The 14,945-nt window shown below is 45.2% G+C and overlaps 1 protein-coding gene across 1 annotated transcript; it reads right to left on the minus strand.

Annotated features, from left to right (window-relative positions):
• Window positions 1-9,409: 9,409 nt before the first annotated feature.
• On the minus strand, window positions 9,410-10,844 carry LOC108095277. The gene has a single exon (XM_017196319.2). The coding sequence runs from the start codon at window positions 10,449-10,451 to the stop codon at window positions 9,750-9,752; it is 702 nt and encodes a 233-aa protein (XP_017051808.1). The 5' UTR covers window positions 10,452-10,844; the 3' UTR covers window positions 9,410-9,749.
• Between the last annotated feature and the right edge of the window lie 4,101 nt (window positions 10,845-14,945).

Genomic DNA, 14,945 nt, shown 5'->3' on the forward strand with positions numbered 1-14,945 from the left:
CAGATTGCCGCAAGGTAAAAAAAAAGTGCACACAAAATCAACGCGTCGAGTATCTCGCATGTCCTGTAGTCCCGAGTCCTGTGTGCGTATTCCGCTCTTCCTGCTTTTTCACTTCTACCTATTTGGTTTTCATTTTTATTTTCAATTTTTTTTTTTTTTTGCATATCACAGGGGGTTGGAATCATCATTTGAATAATTCGACATTTGCGGCGTCCTTTTCGGCGTCCTTCCACCTTTGATTTCCACCTTTCCACGCGCCACAGCCGCGCATCGAATGACGAAAATTTCGTAATAAATAAATAATCCTTTTTCCCCCTTTCCCGGCGGCGTGGAAAAACTGAACTGAACTGAACTGAATTGAAAAACTATGCCACGGCAGCGCGGGGAAAATTCGCTCGCAATTTGAAATTATGGATGAAAAGAAATGAGGCCATGCAAATGTGCTTGTGCCTCGTGTGCTCGTATGTAGATACAATGTGGGTATTAAGGGTTGGGAGAGGGTAGGTGCTGGTGCCAATATCCGGAACCCGAATCCTCATCCTGAGTCCCGCGCCCGGACCTTATGAGCCGCATCCCAGTCCTCCCAACGCACCACACACACACACACAGACAACACCTGGCCAACATCGGCAATCGATATCCGCGGACAGTTGCTAGCCGAAATTCGAAATTCAATCGGATGAGGATGCGGATACGGATGAGCATGGCGATGCGGGAACTTGAATTATATTATATAATATATCCCTGGGTTGGGGGCGAGCCATTCGATTGATCTGAATTGGCGAGTCCGCCGAAAGGCGTACTTATCTCCGCTGCTTGAGAGACAAGTACAGTTCAAAGAGTTGGCCATTGAAAGTTCAAAGGGCTCTTCTTTAAATCAAGTAACTATTCACAGTGAAATAAATTGTATTTTTAAATAGTTTTTGAAATACAAAAAATGTAAATTAAGCTTACACAAAATTCGTTTAGTATAAATTTCTAAAACAGATACATATTATTTCCTTGAATGTTTGATTTCTGCAATGAAAACTGTTGTACTTGTACGCAATAAACCTAACCTTATGTTAACTCAAAATAACATAAAAGATTTTAAAATTCTTAAAGCCGCGAAAAACTTTTCTCAGTGCATCGCTGTGGGCATTAGCATCGTAAAATTTGTGTATTCGAAAACTGTTTTTCCAAAATGTGTTTCCATTCTTTACGCTGCTGTCGTTTTGCAACCCTAAATAAAAAATTGCAAAAATTTGCCTGTTGTGCCATTTTTTAATTTTTCGCCTTTTGTCATTGTCCTTATGCGTTTGAGTCCCCTTCCCCATCCCTTTGCCCGTTCCCTGTAACCCTCTAAAGCCCTTAACCCTTTTTTACCCACCCATCCTGGGAGACAGACAGACCCTCGAACCAGACCAATTGCAATTGCAGTTTCGCCAATGTGCCGGAAAATGCACAAAATCGCATAAAAAAGGGAAAGTGAGAGGGGAGGGGGAAGTTCGGAAAACCGAAATCCCAAATCCATCACGAGGTGTACAGTTGTGCGACCTTATCCGATCCGATCCGATCCGATCCGATTTTGCGATTTCGCTCAACTCATTAACCACTTGACTAATTGCTGCTGCTCGGCGGATAACTCGAATGGAATGGAATGGGTATTTCCCCTAGTTTCTAGTGTGCTATTTTTCTACCCAAAAAAAAGGAGAGAGATTCCCGAAATCCCGAAGGGCATCACAATGGGAATGGCGCCTTATCGCATTACACGGGCTCCTGTTTTGGCTTTGTGGCCCTAAACGCTGCCTTCACACCTTAAACAATACCGCAGCATCCGCATGGCCTCACAGCCTCACAGCCTCAAGTTCGCACGCACTTTGAACCCGGCCAAACAGGATTCGCATTGAGGTCCTCGGGACTTCGGGATCTCGGGCAGCATCCCCTAACCTCTCCTCTCCTGTCTGTTTCTGTTTTTTTTGGGGTAAAAAACAAAGTTTTTGACATTAAACTGCAAACATGATGTTATATAATACACATAATTGCTCGGCTCATGGGACGAGTAGCAGCATCATTCATTGGCTTGTTGGCTCATTGGCTCATTGGCTCATTGGCTCAGTGGCCGGGCAGGAAGTCAAGGACCCTTGAAATGATCTGAACAGAAATCCCTTTTTCCCTCTCTGTTTTCATTTATTATTTTTCCACCAATTTTTTGTCCTTTTTTTGGGTGTTTTGTTGCTCATAAATTGCCGCTAAATGGCGCAGGGGGTAGCCTGTCATTGGTTTGTTTAGGGTTTGATGTGTCAATATTTGACAGATCAAATTGATATTTATACGTTTATGGTATAATAAGGACTCCCCCTCCCTCTCCCTCTCTCTCTCTGTTTCGATGTGTGTGTGTGTTTGTGTTTTGGCAGCATCTACTTAAACTAATTGCCTGATTAATGAATTGGCCGGAATGACGAGGGGTCAATCGGCGGACCAGGGGTCAGTTGACACCAAAGGCACCGCTGGTGGGTTAATCACTTGGTGGGGGAGTTAAGGGCACTTATCGATCCCAATCGATGGGCGTTCATTTAACGACAATTAGTTACTCAATTGGATCTGCCCTTTTGATGGTCAATTTACTTTTGTTTCCTATTTGTTTGTCACACTTAACTTCCTCCAAAGTCAAATGGAATATTATAATATTTTTAATTAATTTTCTTACAATTTAAATAATGATTTTCCACTTGGAATATTTTGTCTGTCCCAAAAAACTTGAAGCAGTCACAACGTACAGCCTTCGTACTTCGAATTAAATGCTTTGAATTATGATTGATGATAAACGATGAACCCTTTTCAATTGTTTTACTTTTAGATGAGTAATAGGTATTTCCTAGCATATCAAAGACAATATCTTAAGTGTACTCTACTAAATACTTTTGCCAAGAAACCCTGGATGTCCTTAAGCTTTTCCACTCGCCGCCCCTCGAGAAAATCCTCGAGGCAACCCCGAGGCAAACCGATTGTGGATCAATCATCTCGTTAGGGAATGTGCCGCGGGCCATTGTCTGTTCGAGGACTGTTATCCTGCGATCCTTCGATCCTGGGGACCTGCAAAATTAAGGATCACAGCTGGCCGAGGACCTCGAAGGAACCCCGGGTCCTTTTCGGCCGACCCCTTGCCGAGGGATGACGCCTCTGTCGCGGTCGGCAGCCTCCGTTATCCTCGGAGGGATCTACCCCCTCGCCACAAGGATCTTCGGCCGTCTTTTCGCTGCAACTGTTACCGTAACTGTTACCTCTTCCTCCTTTCCTTTTCATCTCAAACGGTACCTAGTGATTATAAATTATGGATGTGGCCTCGAAGGGGTTAACAACTTTCTCACGATCCATATAAAAAACGGGAAGGAAGGCGAGTAGAGAAGAGGCGAGTCTGGCGATGCTAACAAATGGAAATCCATTAAAACGGATCGAAGGAAAACTGCGAGTGTCTTGTGCAATAATTCTTTGTTATAGAATGTAACGGATTTTTTCTGCCCCTCAACTCGCAAAAAAAATTGGGAACCCATTGACTGACGTTCGACAAATGGCCCAAAAGAGTTTTCGTTGGCTTGTCACTTGGATTTATGATCGCATTTGGCAGATCCAAGGAAATTGGTGGCAAGGGTTCAACTGTTTTGAGTTTTGTTTTCACTGCGAAATATTATTTAATCTGAAGCGTATTATACAACATTTTCCCAACTAAGGAGGTGGAAAGGTTTTTCCGGTGTAAATATGTGAAACCATGTTCGATATTCAAATTAAATTACGCCACCAACTGCAGAATGTTTTTCGGTTTGATTTCTCAGCCCCGCCGACGAATTTTGTTTGTTCGGAAAGTTTTCCTATTTTCAGTTTGTTTGTTTATCGTATTTATTCTCGTTATTATTATTATTATTATTGGCATATGGGTTGTCTGTCTGCCTGTATGTGTGTGTTGGTGAGTGAGTGCAGCCTCGGAAAAGTGTATAATTTCATTTATGTCCCACCCACTCGCCGTGTCCTTGTGTCCTTGCTGAGTTTAGCCGGCAACTGTGGCAGACGCAACGCGGAAAAAGCATTGCGAAAAACTGAGCTGAGAGAAAAGTTCCAAATGAAGCAGGACCATGTAAACTGGATAACATTTCAGCGGCATCGGGTCCAAGGATCCAAGGATCGCAGGCGGAGGAAAAGGGGACTGGGGAAAGGGGGACTGGCGAACAGGAGCAGGACTCGGCAATGAAGTTGCTACGGAAATTCGTTATTGTGTTACCACAGGCGATGTGTCTGTGTCCCAATGTTGCCCCATCCACCACCCACCACCCACATCAACATCCACTGTTCCTAACAACAACAGTTTACAGTGGGTTGAAACTTATTTACTATTTACTATTTTGGAAACGAAATTTAGATGGTTTACGGACCATAACCGCTAAGGCTGTAACTGTTCTATTATCTATAAACACGTTGATATATTACCTTGATTTTAGGTTTATACATTTTTTTGATATTGGGTCTGTTTAGTGGTGTTACTTGAACCACAGTTCTCAAAAGGAAGCAAGCAGCGACGCACGGCGCCGGGCACCTTTTCCCGTATTCCTTTTTCCTTTCCAAGAAACGACCTTTGCATGCACGACAATATTTTAATATGCAAAATTTCAAATACAACACACACACACACACATGCCGAGGCAGGACTTGGCCATAAGCACACACACACTCACACACACATACACTTTGGCGACTGATGCTTTTTGGTCAGGACGACAGACGGCGGAGGTCCATTGAAAAGGGATGGAAATGGGGGAGTGGCTGTGGGAAGGAGAAGGAGAGGGGAGAGGGGGAAGGGGAAAGGGGAGAAAGCGGACGGTAGCCCGAGTATCCAATTCAAAAATTTCGCAAACCAACCGGGCGGAATCAGCAAGGACGACAGAACGCCACACGGACTGTTCGTCCTGTTTCGCTCTTTTATTTTTTTTCATTTCCTTTTCCGCTGGTCGGCGTCCACCGAAGCGCATCATCAACAAGGAGCACACACCCACACACACACGCACACATGTGAGGGGGCCAGAAAAGGACCTCACAAGATGGCACACACTAAAAAAAATATATGCTATATTTCTGTTGAGTTTCATGTATTTAGATTGTGTCTATTTTGAAGAGGTACTTTTCCGTTTTTATCTGCGCTTTTTGGCTGGTTAATTTTTTGTGAATAGTTTTTAAATTAATAAGTAAATTTTTGAAAGCTTTGATGTTTATTTTTGTCAGTGCAACACCTTTTCCTCCCATTTGCAAGTGGCGGAGACCCGTTTCGATTCGCTGGCTTGGTGGCATATTGCGCTGACACAGGAGCTTCTCTATTTGCTCGTTGGGCCGCCTTGCCTCTTGACCAGTTATCCTTTCGAGGACCCCTCTCCCCCTCAGAACCCCCTTTCGGCCTTCCCCATTCCCCGCACCCGGCCATGTGTCAGGCAGTCAATCAGAGGTCCTGCAGATCCTGATTTACGCAGGTGGCCTGCCACGGGCATTGTTGTTCCTGGTCCTGTGGCCAGGACATTTGATGTGGGACCCAGAAGCCATTACCCATATCCCATATCCCACATCCCACATCCCAGATCCCAGGACCCATGTGTATCACGTAGTGGCAAATGTGTGTGTGCTCGCGCTCTCTATGTAACCACCTTTATTTACATAGGCACCGGTCCGTGGTGGATGGAAATCCGACGTTTTTCTTTCTTTTTTTGCGTGCCAGCCATAATGTGTTTGCCTGGACAAATATTTTGCGCAGTCTGTGGCTTAAGTTGGTCAATGGAGTGGAGCTAAACAACTCCGAATGCGATGAACCAACACGACGACGACACATCTGCGAGTGAATATTTTTAAGGGCAATGCCAAATATGAGAAATATAATTGTAACAAAAAGAGGGAACATTTTTTGGCTTAAAGATACAATTTTAAGTAAAGGAAATCATATCCAAATATAGTCTGTATATTGTTTGAAATGATGTCCTTTAATTGCGAATCGATTTGGCATGGTTTTCTGCGGAGATAGGCGCTGCTTTTAAGGATGTGGAATTCGAATCCCCTTTGGGGTGACGGTGGGACAACAAAGGCTCCGAGGGAAATCGCCAACTTGCATTTGTCGCCTCGCAGGGGCAGAAATAAAAGGATGTTCGGAATGGGATGGCCAAGAAAAAAGGAGCAGGAGGAGGAGCAGGAGGAGGAGAAGGAGGAGCTGAAGAAGGAGCAGGAGAAGAACAGGAGCTGTCGGTCTGCCAAGGCTCTTGTCGCAGGACTCGCGGTGCCGTCGTTTCCGAATGATATGATGCGTGCCTCATGTGTATCGGTATATACATATTTAATACACATACCTACCTACATACGTTATATACAAACAAACAAACATATAGTATATTCATGTGTGATGTTCAGGTTGTTTTTTGGAGCGTGTGGCCGTGTTGTTGTTTTGACAACAGGCGAGACAAAAGGAGCAGGACACCAAGGACCTGCGACCGTGGAGCGTGGCAAGTGGGAAGCGGGAAGTGGTTCGCGGGGAGCTGGGAATATTTAACAGGAAGAAACCAATAAAACCTAATGATATGAAAAAATGCAATTTTCTGAAACTTGAACGAACGCGAACGCGAACGCAAACGCTCACAAATACACGCGGAGCGAAAGGGGAGCGGAAATACACATACTACAATAATGGGGCAGTGTGCGTCCTGTCGCGCCTCAAGTCCCGTTTACACTACCGTTAAGACTACGAAAAAATACTGAAATTAGAAAAAATAGTACTTTATACATCGCATTTTCAAATCCATAGTTCAAATTGAATTGAATTTTGGATTGAATTTTAATTAGAAAATCTAATGGAAAAGAAAACCCCTAATCAGAAATGAATCAAGTCTTGTTCTATTACTTTTTTTTTATTTCATATTTTTAATACTAGCTAGTTCTTAAATTTTTGTTTCCTAATTTTGGTATATTTGAGTTTATTTTCAAATACAACTCTTCCCGTATAAACAGTGCTTAACTTTGATTTTCCGCTTCGAAAATCACAAACATTCAGAGCAGCGGCGTGTGTCTTCGGCCTCGTCCTTCGTCCTTCGTACTTCCACCTCCTTTGGCCGCCTGGCCACCTCCTTTTACCGCATTTTTTTTTTTTTTTTGAGGGAGCTCCTTCTCCGATTGTCCCCTGTTGTCATATGTGAAGTTCGCTTCGCGCTTGTGGATTTTATATTACCGACAAGAAGCAAAAAAAAATTGAAACGCGAACTTGGCTTCAAAAGGAATTTTTTTACGGGGGGCAGGAGGTCTTGCGAAGTGATAGACAACGGATGAAACATAAACATGGCACCCGACACTTGTCCACTGGCCTGGCAAAATGGATCGGGAAACCCCCGGAAAAGCATCCACCCTCCCCCCAAAACCCGGAATCATACATAAATGACAATGTATTACCGCTAAACGAAGGCGGGCAGCGGCCAGAAGATAGCTGACATGTAAGCAATTTTCCAAAGTTCTTAGTCAGCAACTTTTACCCCTTTTCTCCTTTTCTCCTTTCTCCGCCCTTTGACCTCTCCGGGGTGACCACACACACACATGCAAAAGGAAAAATCGAGCGAGAGAGAGAAAGAAAAAGGGGGAGAGAGTTAAAGGCACCCACGCATGGCTCGCTGGAGATACCAGGGGTTATGTTATGTCCTGTCACTGGCTACAAGGATACCGATAAGCCAGCCACACCCACACCCACACCCACTCCACCCCCCACCCCTGTCCCTCTCCCACATCCCCTTGATGGTCCACGCAGGCAGCCTGCAGAAAAACATTTTTCGCCAGCGGTTCGCATTTATTTATTTCCATTTTTATACCCTTGCAGAGCAAAGGGTATTATAATTTCAGTCAGAAGTTTGCAACGCAGTGAAGGAGACACCTCAGACCCCATAAAGTATATATATTCTTGATCAGCATCACCATCTGAATCGAAATATGTATGTACGTCTGTCCGTCTGTCCGTCTGTCTGTCTGTCCGTCTGTCCGTCTGTCCTCCTGTCGGTTTCTATGTAAACTAGTCTCTCAGTTTTAAAGCTATCGTGTTGAAACTTTTCCAAAAGTTGTGTAGCTATTGCACGCAGTATATAAGTCGGAACGAGCCGGATCGGCCGACTACATCGGATAGCTCCCATACAAGAGGTCAAAAAAATAAAGGATAAAAAATTATTACGCCGTTGTTTTTGATCAGATCGACTTGAATTCTTTAATATGGCGTTTTCTATCGGTTATTAAATTTCGGATTAAATTTTATCAAAATCGGATAACCCTATCATATAGCTGCCATAGGAAAGATCAAAAAATATATATAGAAATAATGGCAAAATAATCATAACGTTGTTGTTTTTTATTCCACGAGCAAGATTTTTACAACATCGACTTTATGAACTACCCTTGAACCTAGAAAAAAATTTCATAAAAATCGGACAACTATATCATATAGCTGCCATATGAAGAACAGTCGAAAATATGGAAAATTAATAGAAAAGTCGTCATAGCTTCGAGGTTGTTAGCCTTTATGTATTTTGTTCGATTTGTTTGATGACTGCAAGGGTATATAAGCTTCGGCTTGCCGAAGCTAGCTTCCTTTCTTGTTTTAACACATATTAAGCCGCAAAAATATTGCCTGTCCTTTCCACTTCCTATTTTTTTTTTGGGTGGTGGTCCAGAATTTGCAAAAGACGCAAAAAGTGCTAGAAAGAGAGGCGCTGAGGGAGCTAGCGAAACAGGGCTAAATAGCTACAGTTAGAAAAAATTAAATTTTTTTTAAGTTCACTTTACAGCTGGAAAATAGTTATTGTCACAAGGTAGTAATAAACTTAATTGGTTACAAAACAAGTGTCACTTCTTCACTCTTCCCTTTAAAATATTTTATTGTAGAACCCCTTCGAATGTAACCCGAGTTGAAGCACTTTTCTCTCCGTGTAAAAAGAGGAATGGGGAAATTTTAGCTGGTCGTCTAATTCAGTCGATAGCCATTCATTGGAAACTCTTGATTGATGCTTTGGCCTTGTCTGCTGCTCGTTGATAAGCGGCAAAGACTATGCGACTCTTAACCCCACACAGCCCCTGTCCACCGGGCCAACCACCCAACCACCCAGCCACCCAACCACCCACTCCTTCGCAAGAAATGTAACCAGGCTGATTTTTACAATTGCTTGCGATTCAATTTTTCACTTTACATATTTCATGGATTAGACGACTTCAACGGTGGGTTCTCGCTAACGGGGATGGAGCGGATGTTGTTGTTGTTGCGATGGATAAATGGAATTGGGTTTGGGTTTGCCAAGGGTAAACCAGTGGCTTTAGCAACGGTTTCCGTTTTTCATGGTTTCCACCTTGTTTTCCCGTATTTAAAATAAGTAAACAATGCGAGTTTTTAAAATTGAAAAATTGCAAGCCTTTTCTTATACTATATTTTTTTTTAGATGCCACTCATTAGATCGATTTAAACGCTCAAAGCTCCACAACATTTATAAATTTAACTAGATTCCAAAGTACCACATTTTGAATCCATCCCTTGGCTCCGACCAGCTGCAACTCTTGAGTGGTTCGTCCTGTAAGTATGTCCGTTTACTCTTTGGAAGCTTCGCTGTGCCCAAAAATAAAGAAACTCGCGGAGGAGGCCACTGCAATTGTGCCAATTGGAGCCCAAGACTCAGGACTCAAGACTCCGATTGCCAGGACTTGAACAATTTATACAAAAATAGAGAATGCTAATGGTCCGAGTGCTGGTGATGTTTGCGGCGTCGCGAGTCCTCGATCTTCTTGAGATATTGGGCGGCCAGCGTGAGGATGGACGGCTGCTCCACATCCGAAAAGTCGACCTCGTCGTCCTCCTCCTCCAGGTTCTTGCGATCCGAGGTGAGCGTGAATGTCGGCGATGGCTGCAGAGGGGGGGTTTTGCTCGAGGGGGAGCTCCTCGCCGGATTCTCCCGATGGATGGGCATCACGGTGATCTTCTGGACCCTCGAACGCGTTCTCTTCGCCAGCAGATCATCCGAAGCGGTGGAGGGGTGCTCCTGCATTTGATTGCTCCTCTTCGAGTGACGCTGGCGCCTCGGGGTTCGATGAGTCGTCACCTGCTCAATTGGCATGGCTGCCACCTTGGAATCCCTTTCCCTCTCCCTTTTCTCCAGCCTCCTTGCCTCTGGGATGCCACACCTGCCCCCCGCCACCCGCCGCTTGGTGCCCTGCTGCTCCAGCGCCTGGGACACCTTGTCCTCGATCACGGCACTCAGACTGGAGCTGAGCTGCTGCAGCTTCTCGTCCACCGCCTCGTTGACCGCCGTCCGAATCGAGGTGTATATCTCCTCCATGTACTTCGATCGCGCGTTCTCCGACTGCGATCGACGCCGCAGCCTCTCCAAAACGTCCTCGGTGATCAGCGCGAATCGCAGCTTGGTTGCCTTGGCCATAGCGTATAGAAATGATATGAAAAGATCAAAAAGAAACTGATAATTTTGCCTTTAACTTTTGTCTCCAAATTTTGGCTGTTTGCTGAGAATAATTCTGTAGAGAATATGTTACTAAACTTCTCCGCTGATTTTTTAGTCCTAACCAACTTAAACTGACAGAAGGCACTGGCTAACTTCATGGACTACTGTTCGGTTTACTTGCTGGGTCTTTTATTCGCTCCGATTTGGGTTTGGAGTAGGCCTTGAGTGGTTTATTGTTCGGCTTCTTTTATTCGTTTGCCATGTTGACATGTGACAGGTCGTCGTACTTATTGTTCGAGGCGAAAAACAAAGGACGAGTGATTTCAATTAGGAGAGTTGAATAAGTCAGAGTTTCTGACCGTGCGACATTTCCACTTCCTCCTCGACTGCTTTTATTTTTTATTTTCGCCGAGTCCTTGCGCTGACATTTCAGCCCCTTTGCACTTCCTTTTGCGGGCACTTCAGGAACTCAGGAAGCGGATCTTGGCAGTGGTATCCTTTAACCCGCGGCTGCCAGATGTCAGGCCGGATTGAAAAATGATAATTTCTGGCGCCCGTTACCTGGCCGGGATTAAGGCGACTTACCCGAAAGGGTTACGCGATCCGAGCGATCGAGCGAAGATGTCCCAATAGCTAAACGTCCCGTTCCCGCGTTCTCAGGTAAAAAAACAGAACTCCTTTGCCTGCAGAACTCGCGGTTCCGGAGGGTTGAGCTTCGGCCAACCCCTTTTTGGGGGTAGGGAGTGCCTATTTAACCCTCGCCAACCCAAACCCAAATCCAAAAACTGGAAAGCAGGAAAACTAGGATGCGCGCGATAGGCAAATCCAAATCGGCGAGTCATCCAGAGGCATTCTCATTCACATGCCGATCGACGGCCGTCAAGATCGCACGGTCGCGTTATCGCCCGAATAACACTCTGCAATTACCGCTCGACACTCCACTCAGCCATTCGTCGCTATCGCTGCTCCTCGATCGGATTTGCGCTTTTCGCCTTTCGAAGTCCCCGATCGGACCGACCGATCCAGACCCAGTCAAGTGGTCCGCCGGAGTGCCATCAATTAGCCAATTCGCATTGTTCCCCGATCCCTGATTCTTCTTCGATAGAGATCGCAGATATGACCATTGGAAGATCTGAAGAGCTTTGCGGGTTAACCATTTGCCAGTTTTAATACTCGTAGTAAATTACAATAGGAATAGAGTGATATTATGTTGGGTGTCCGGAGAGGTACTCCTTAAATCAGAATGATATCGAGATGTTTCGAATGTGATTTAGTAATTAAACAAATTTAATCTATTTTTTTGATTCTCACAGAATTATCATAACAAAATGCAGTGTTTGGTAATAGGTTAACCATTAACATGACAGGTTTTACCAGCATTTGTTACATTAAATAAAATTTCAGTTTTGTATTTTATTAATGTTTTCAAGGAACTTTAACAACAACCTCTGAAGACTTATTAAAACTTCTTCCTCTTCGTTGATGTCCAATGACCAAGGCGAGTTCGCAGCTTTAATTTTGCCTGGTTATGGACAATTTATAGACTTCCAATGGCAAAAATTAGCCATTTAGCTGAAGGGGTGAGTGGGCAGAACAGCCCCCAATCTCGATTTAAAGAGGGGTCCACTCCACTCGATTGTCTTCGCTCCCCCTTTTCTGTGTGATTTTCCATGTCGTCCTGTTTGATATCGCAGCGCGGCATTTATAAATGTAATTGTACGAATGCCATGCCGTTGTGAGGCGGAGTGGTCGGTTGGGTGGTGGGGTGGTGGGAGTGGAAATGGAAATGGGAAGGGGCTGTCCCGTTCCAAGGACACCGGCTCATAGGGTTGAATGGCAAATGGCCGCTCCAGGTCCGTTCGCTCGATGTCCGGGGAGTCCAGGAGTTGCGTCGGGCTTTTTTGGTTTTGGCTTGGCTGCTAGCCACCATTAGGGGTGGACTTTTCGATTACATTCGAAGACGAAACGCAGAACGTAAAACGCAGGACGTTCAGGACCTGTCCACGGTGGCCGGCCAAGCGGAGCGAGCGGGACGGCAGACAAGGTGAAATATGTGCGATTTCAATCCACGAACAACTACCAAACTGGCAGCCACTTCAGCTCCGTGGGCCGTCCATCACCGGGCCACCGACACCAACACTAATGCAAGCCCAGCAGACCAGCCCGCACGATGTCCTTCGAGGGGGAGGAGTGGGTGGTCGACAACAGGGAAAGTGGCAGAGAGTGAAAGAGAGAGAGAGAGAAGGCGAGTGAGTCCAGTTTAGGCAGTGAAAGAAATACATTCAAATCTATCTGCTGAATATCTATTTAAGTTTTATTTTATTTCCCTTCTGAACAATCAAAATATAAAGAAATCTACAAAATAAAATTCCCCTTAAAAATAATAGAATATTTTATTAAAAAATATAATATTTAAATAGAGTAAATATGTATAGTAATGTAAAGCTTTCGACTATTATTAATCCCATTTTCTTGCTGTGTAAATTTGGTTTTGCGTTTTAGCGCTCCAACAAAAGGGTCAATAAGGGGGGCTTTTACGACTGTAACTGCCCCCTCCTGGCCACCCCCTTCCACCCCCTCCACCCCTTTCGGAACACACCCGCCCCCGGGTGTGCGTTCGCATTCAACCCCCTCAGCAGATTGACTTTTATGTTGATAACTCCGATGTCGTTCCGTTCTGTTCCTACTGTTCCTCTCGACCACCTCCTCCTGCCCCTGCCTCCACCCCCTTCTTAATTTAGCAACCCCCGCCCCTGCTTTTGTTTGTGTGTGTTGTACAAGTTGTCCACTACAAACGAGAAGAGAACTCGCCGTTGGCTTCCAACTCACCCCTCAAGTGGCCATTTTGAATTCTGTCCGTTTCCCTTGGCGTTCACTTTGGACATGGCCAACTCCCCGTCGACCCTCTCCCCGTGGCACTGCGAAATCCCCCACTTATCCTGCCCGGGATCCTCCTTTCCCCAGTTGCCACTTCATCGATTGAGGTAAATTCGGGGGCGACTTTAAGCCCGCTTAGTCAGCTGACCATCTTCGAGATTATACAATACAGAGAAAGTTTGTTAATTCAGGGTTATAATAATTGTTTTCTTAGAAATATATTTAATTACAAAATATATTTCTCTTAAGTAGTAAAATCCCAAATAAATCAATACTTGGGCAAATTAGTTCCCCCTGCATAAATTTCAAAATAGAATAGTTTGAAAGGATGGAAACCTTTACCCCGAAGAGCTGCTCCATCTGGTCACTTATTAACCCCGTATTCCGTATTCTTCGCCGCCATTTAAGTCGCTTGTCAGGTGTGGGTGGCAAATCCGTAAATTAGTTGCCCCCCACCTTCCCCAATCGCTATAATAATACGGGTCTAAGCCGGCACTCTCCACCGCACATACGTCTCTATTCGGTCCGGTTTTCGAGTCCGTACTCCGGACGGCGGACGGCGGACTTTGGTTCAATCCCCTTGACTTGACGATGTTTTTATGATGCCCAAGACAGGAGCTCGTGCTCGGTGTTCGCCTGGCCGTATTAAGACAAAAGGTTAAATTTAAATTTGAAATGATGAAGGGGTTGCTTTTCGGAGGGGGCGGCGGATTTTCCGAAGCAGGGTTCTTCTTCGGGTTCTTCGAGCATCACGTCCACATTCGCTGGCTGCGTGCTCCAAGCGCCCTGGCCATACATTGCAATATGGCTGCCCCTTTGGCTTGCCACCCCCCTTTTCCCCCTCCATTTAGCCACCCATGACCCCTGACCCCCGCCGTACCCCTTAACCTCCAAATGCGAAGCTGCCGAGCATATTGTTGCCTCGGAATTGGATTGTTGGGTTAGGTGTAAGGTGTGGCAGATGGTGTGGATTTTCCTCTGACCGTGTGTGTCTGTGTGTGTGTGTGTTCTGGCCAAAAGCGAAGGCAACCCGACGACCTTTGTCTCCCCCTCCGCCCCCCGCAGCTTGGAGCCCTCTTTTCCGTCCGAAAAACCATCTGTGTGGGTGGTAAGTTGCTGAGTGGTTCGATGGCAAAAAGGAGCGAAAGAAACTTCCAGCCAAAGGCTTCAGACGTGGCCAGGATAACGCGGAGGGTTAAGGCGGTTGGGGGTTAAGGGGGGGACGGCTGCAGGACGCCATAGGCGTGCCCATCGTGGGGTTAAAGAGGGATTCCGTGTGTAATAGTTATGATATGGTTTTCGCTATTTATTATTAATTTATATTTAATATTTCTTGTTTTGAAAGATGTTTGAGATTTTTCATTCTTTTGAATGTGGAGTTAGCACACTAAATAAGAATTTTATTTGATCCCCAATGAAGAAGGACGCACTACGCCCCTGTAAACTGGGTATAGGTGGATTCGGCGTATGCTAATGGACATTCGAGATTTTGGTTTTGGGTATTTTGAGCAGTTCAGCTCCTGTTTAGTCGGTCTTCGGCCGAGCTCGGGGAAAAGCCGATAAGTACGCTTTATGCCCTTAGAATGCTACGTGTGC

The sequence above is a fragment of the Drosophila ficusphila genome, unplaced genomic scaffold (genome assembly GCF_018152265.1).
Source record: "Drosophila ficusphila isolate 14025-0441.05 unplaced genomic scaffold, ASM1815226v1 contig_198, whole genome shotgun sequence".
NCBI classification, from domain to species: Eukaryota; Metazoa; Arthropoda; class Insecta; order Diptera; family Drosophilidae; genus Drosophila; species Drosophila ficusphila.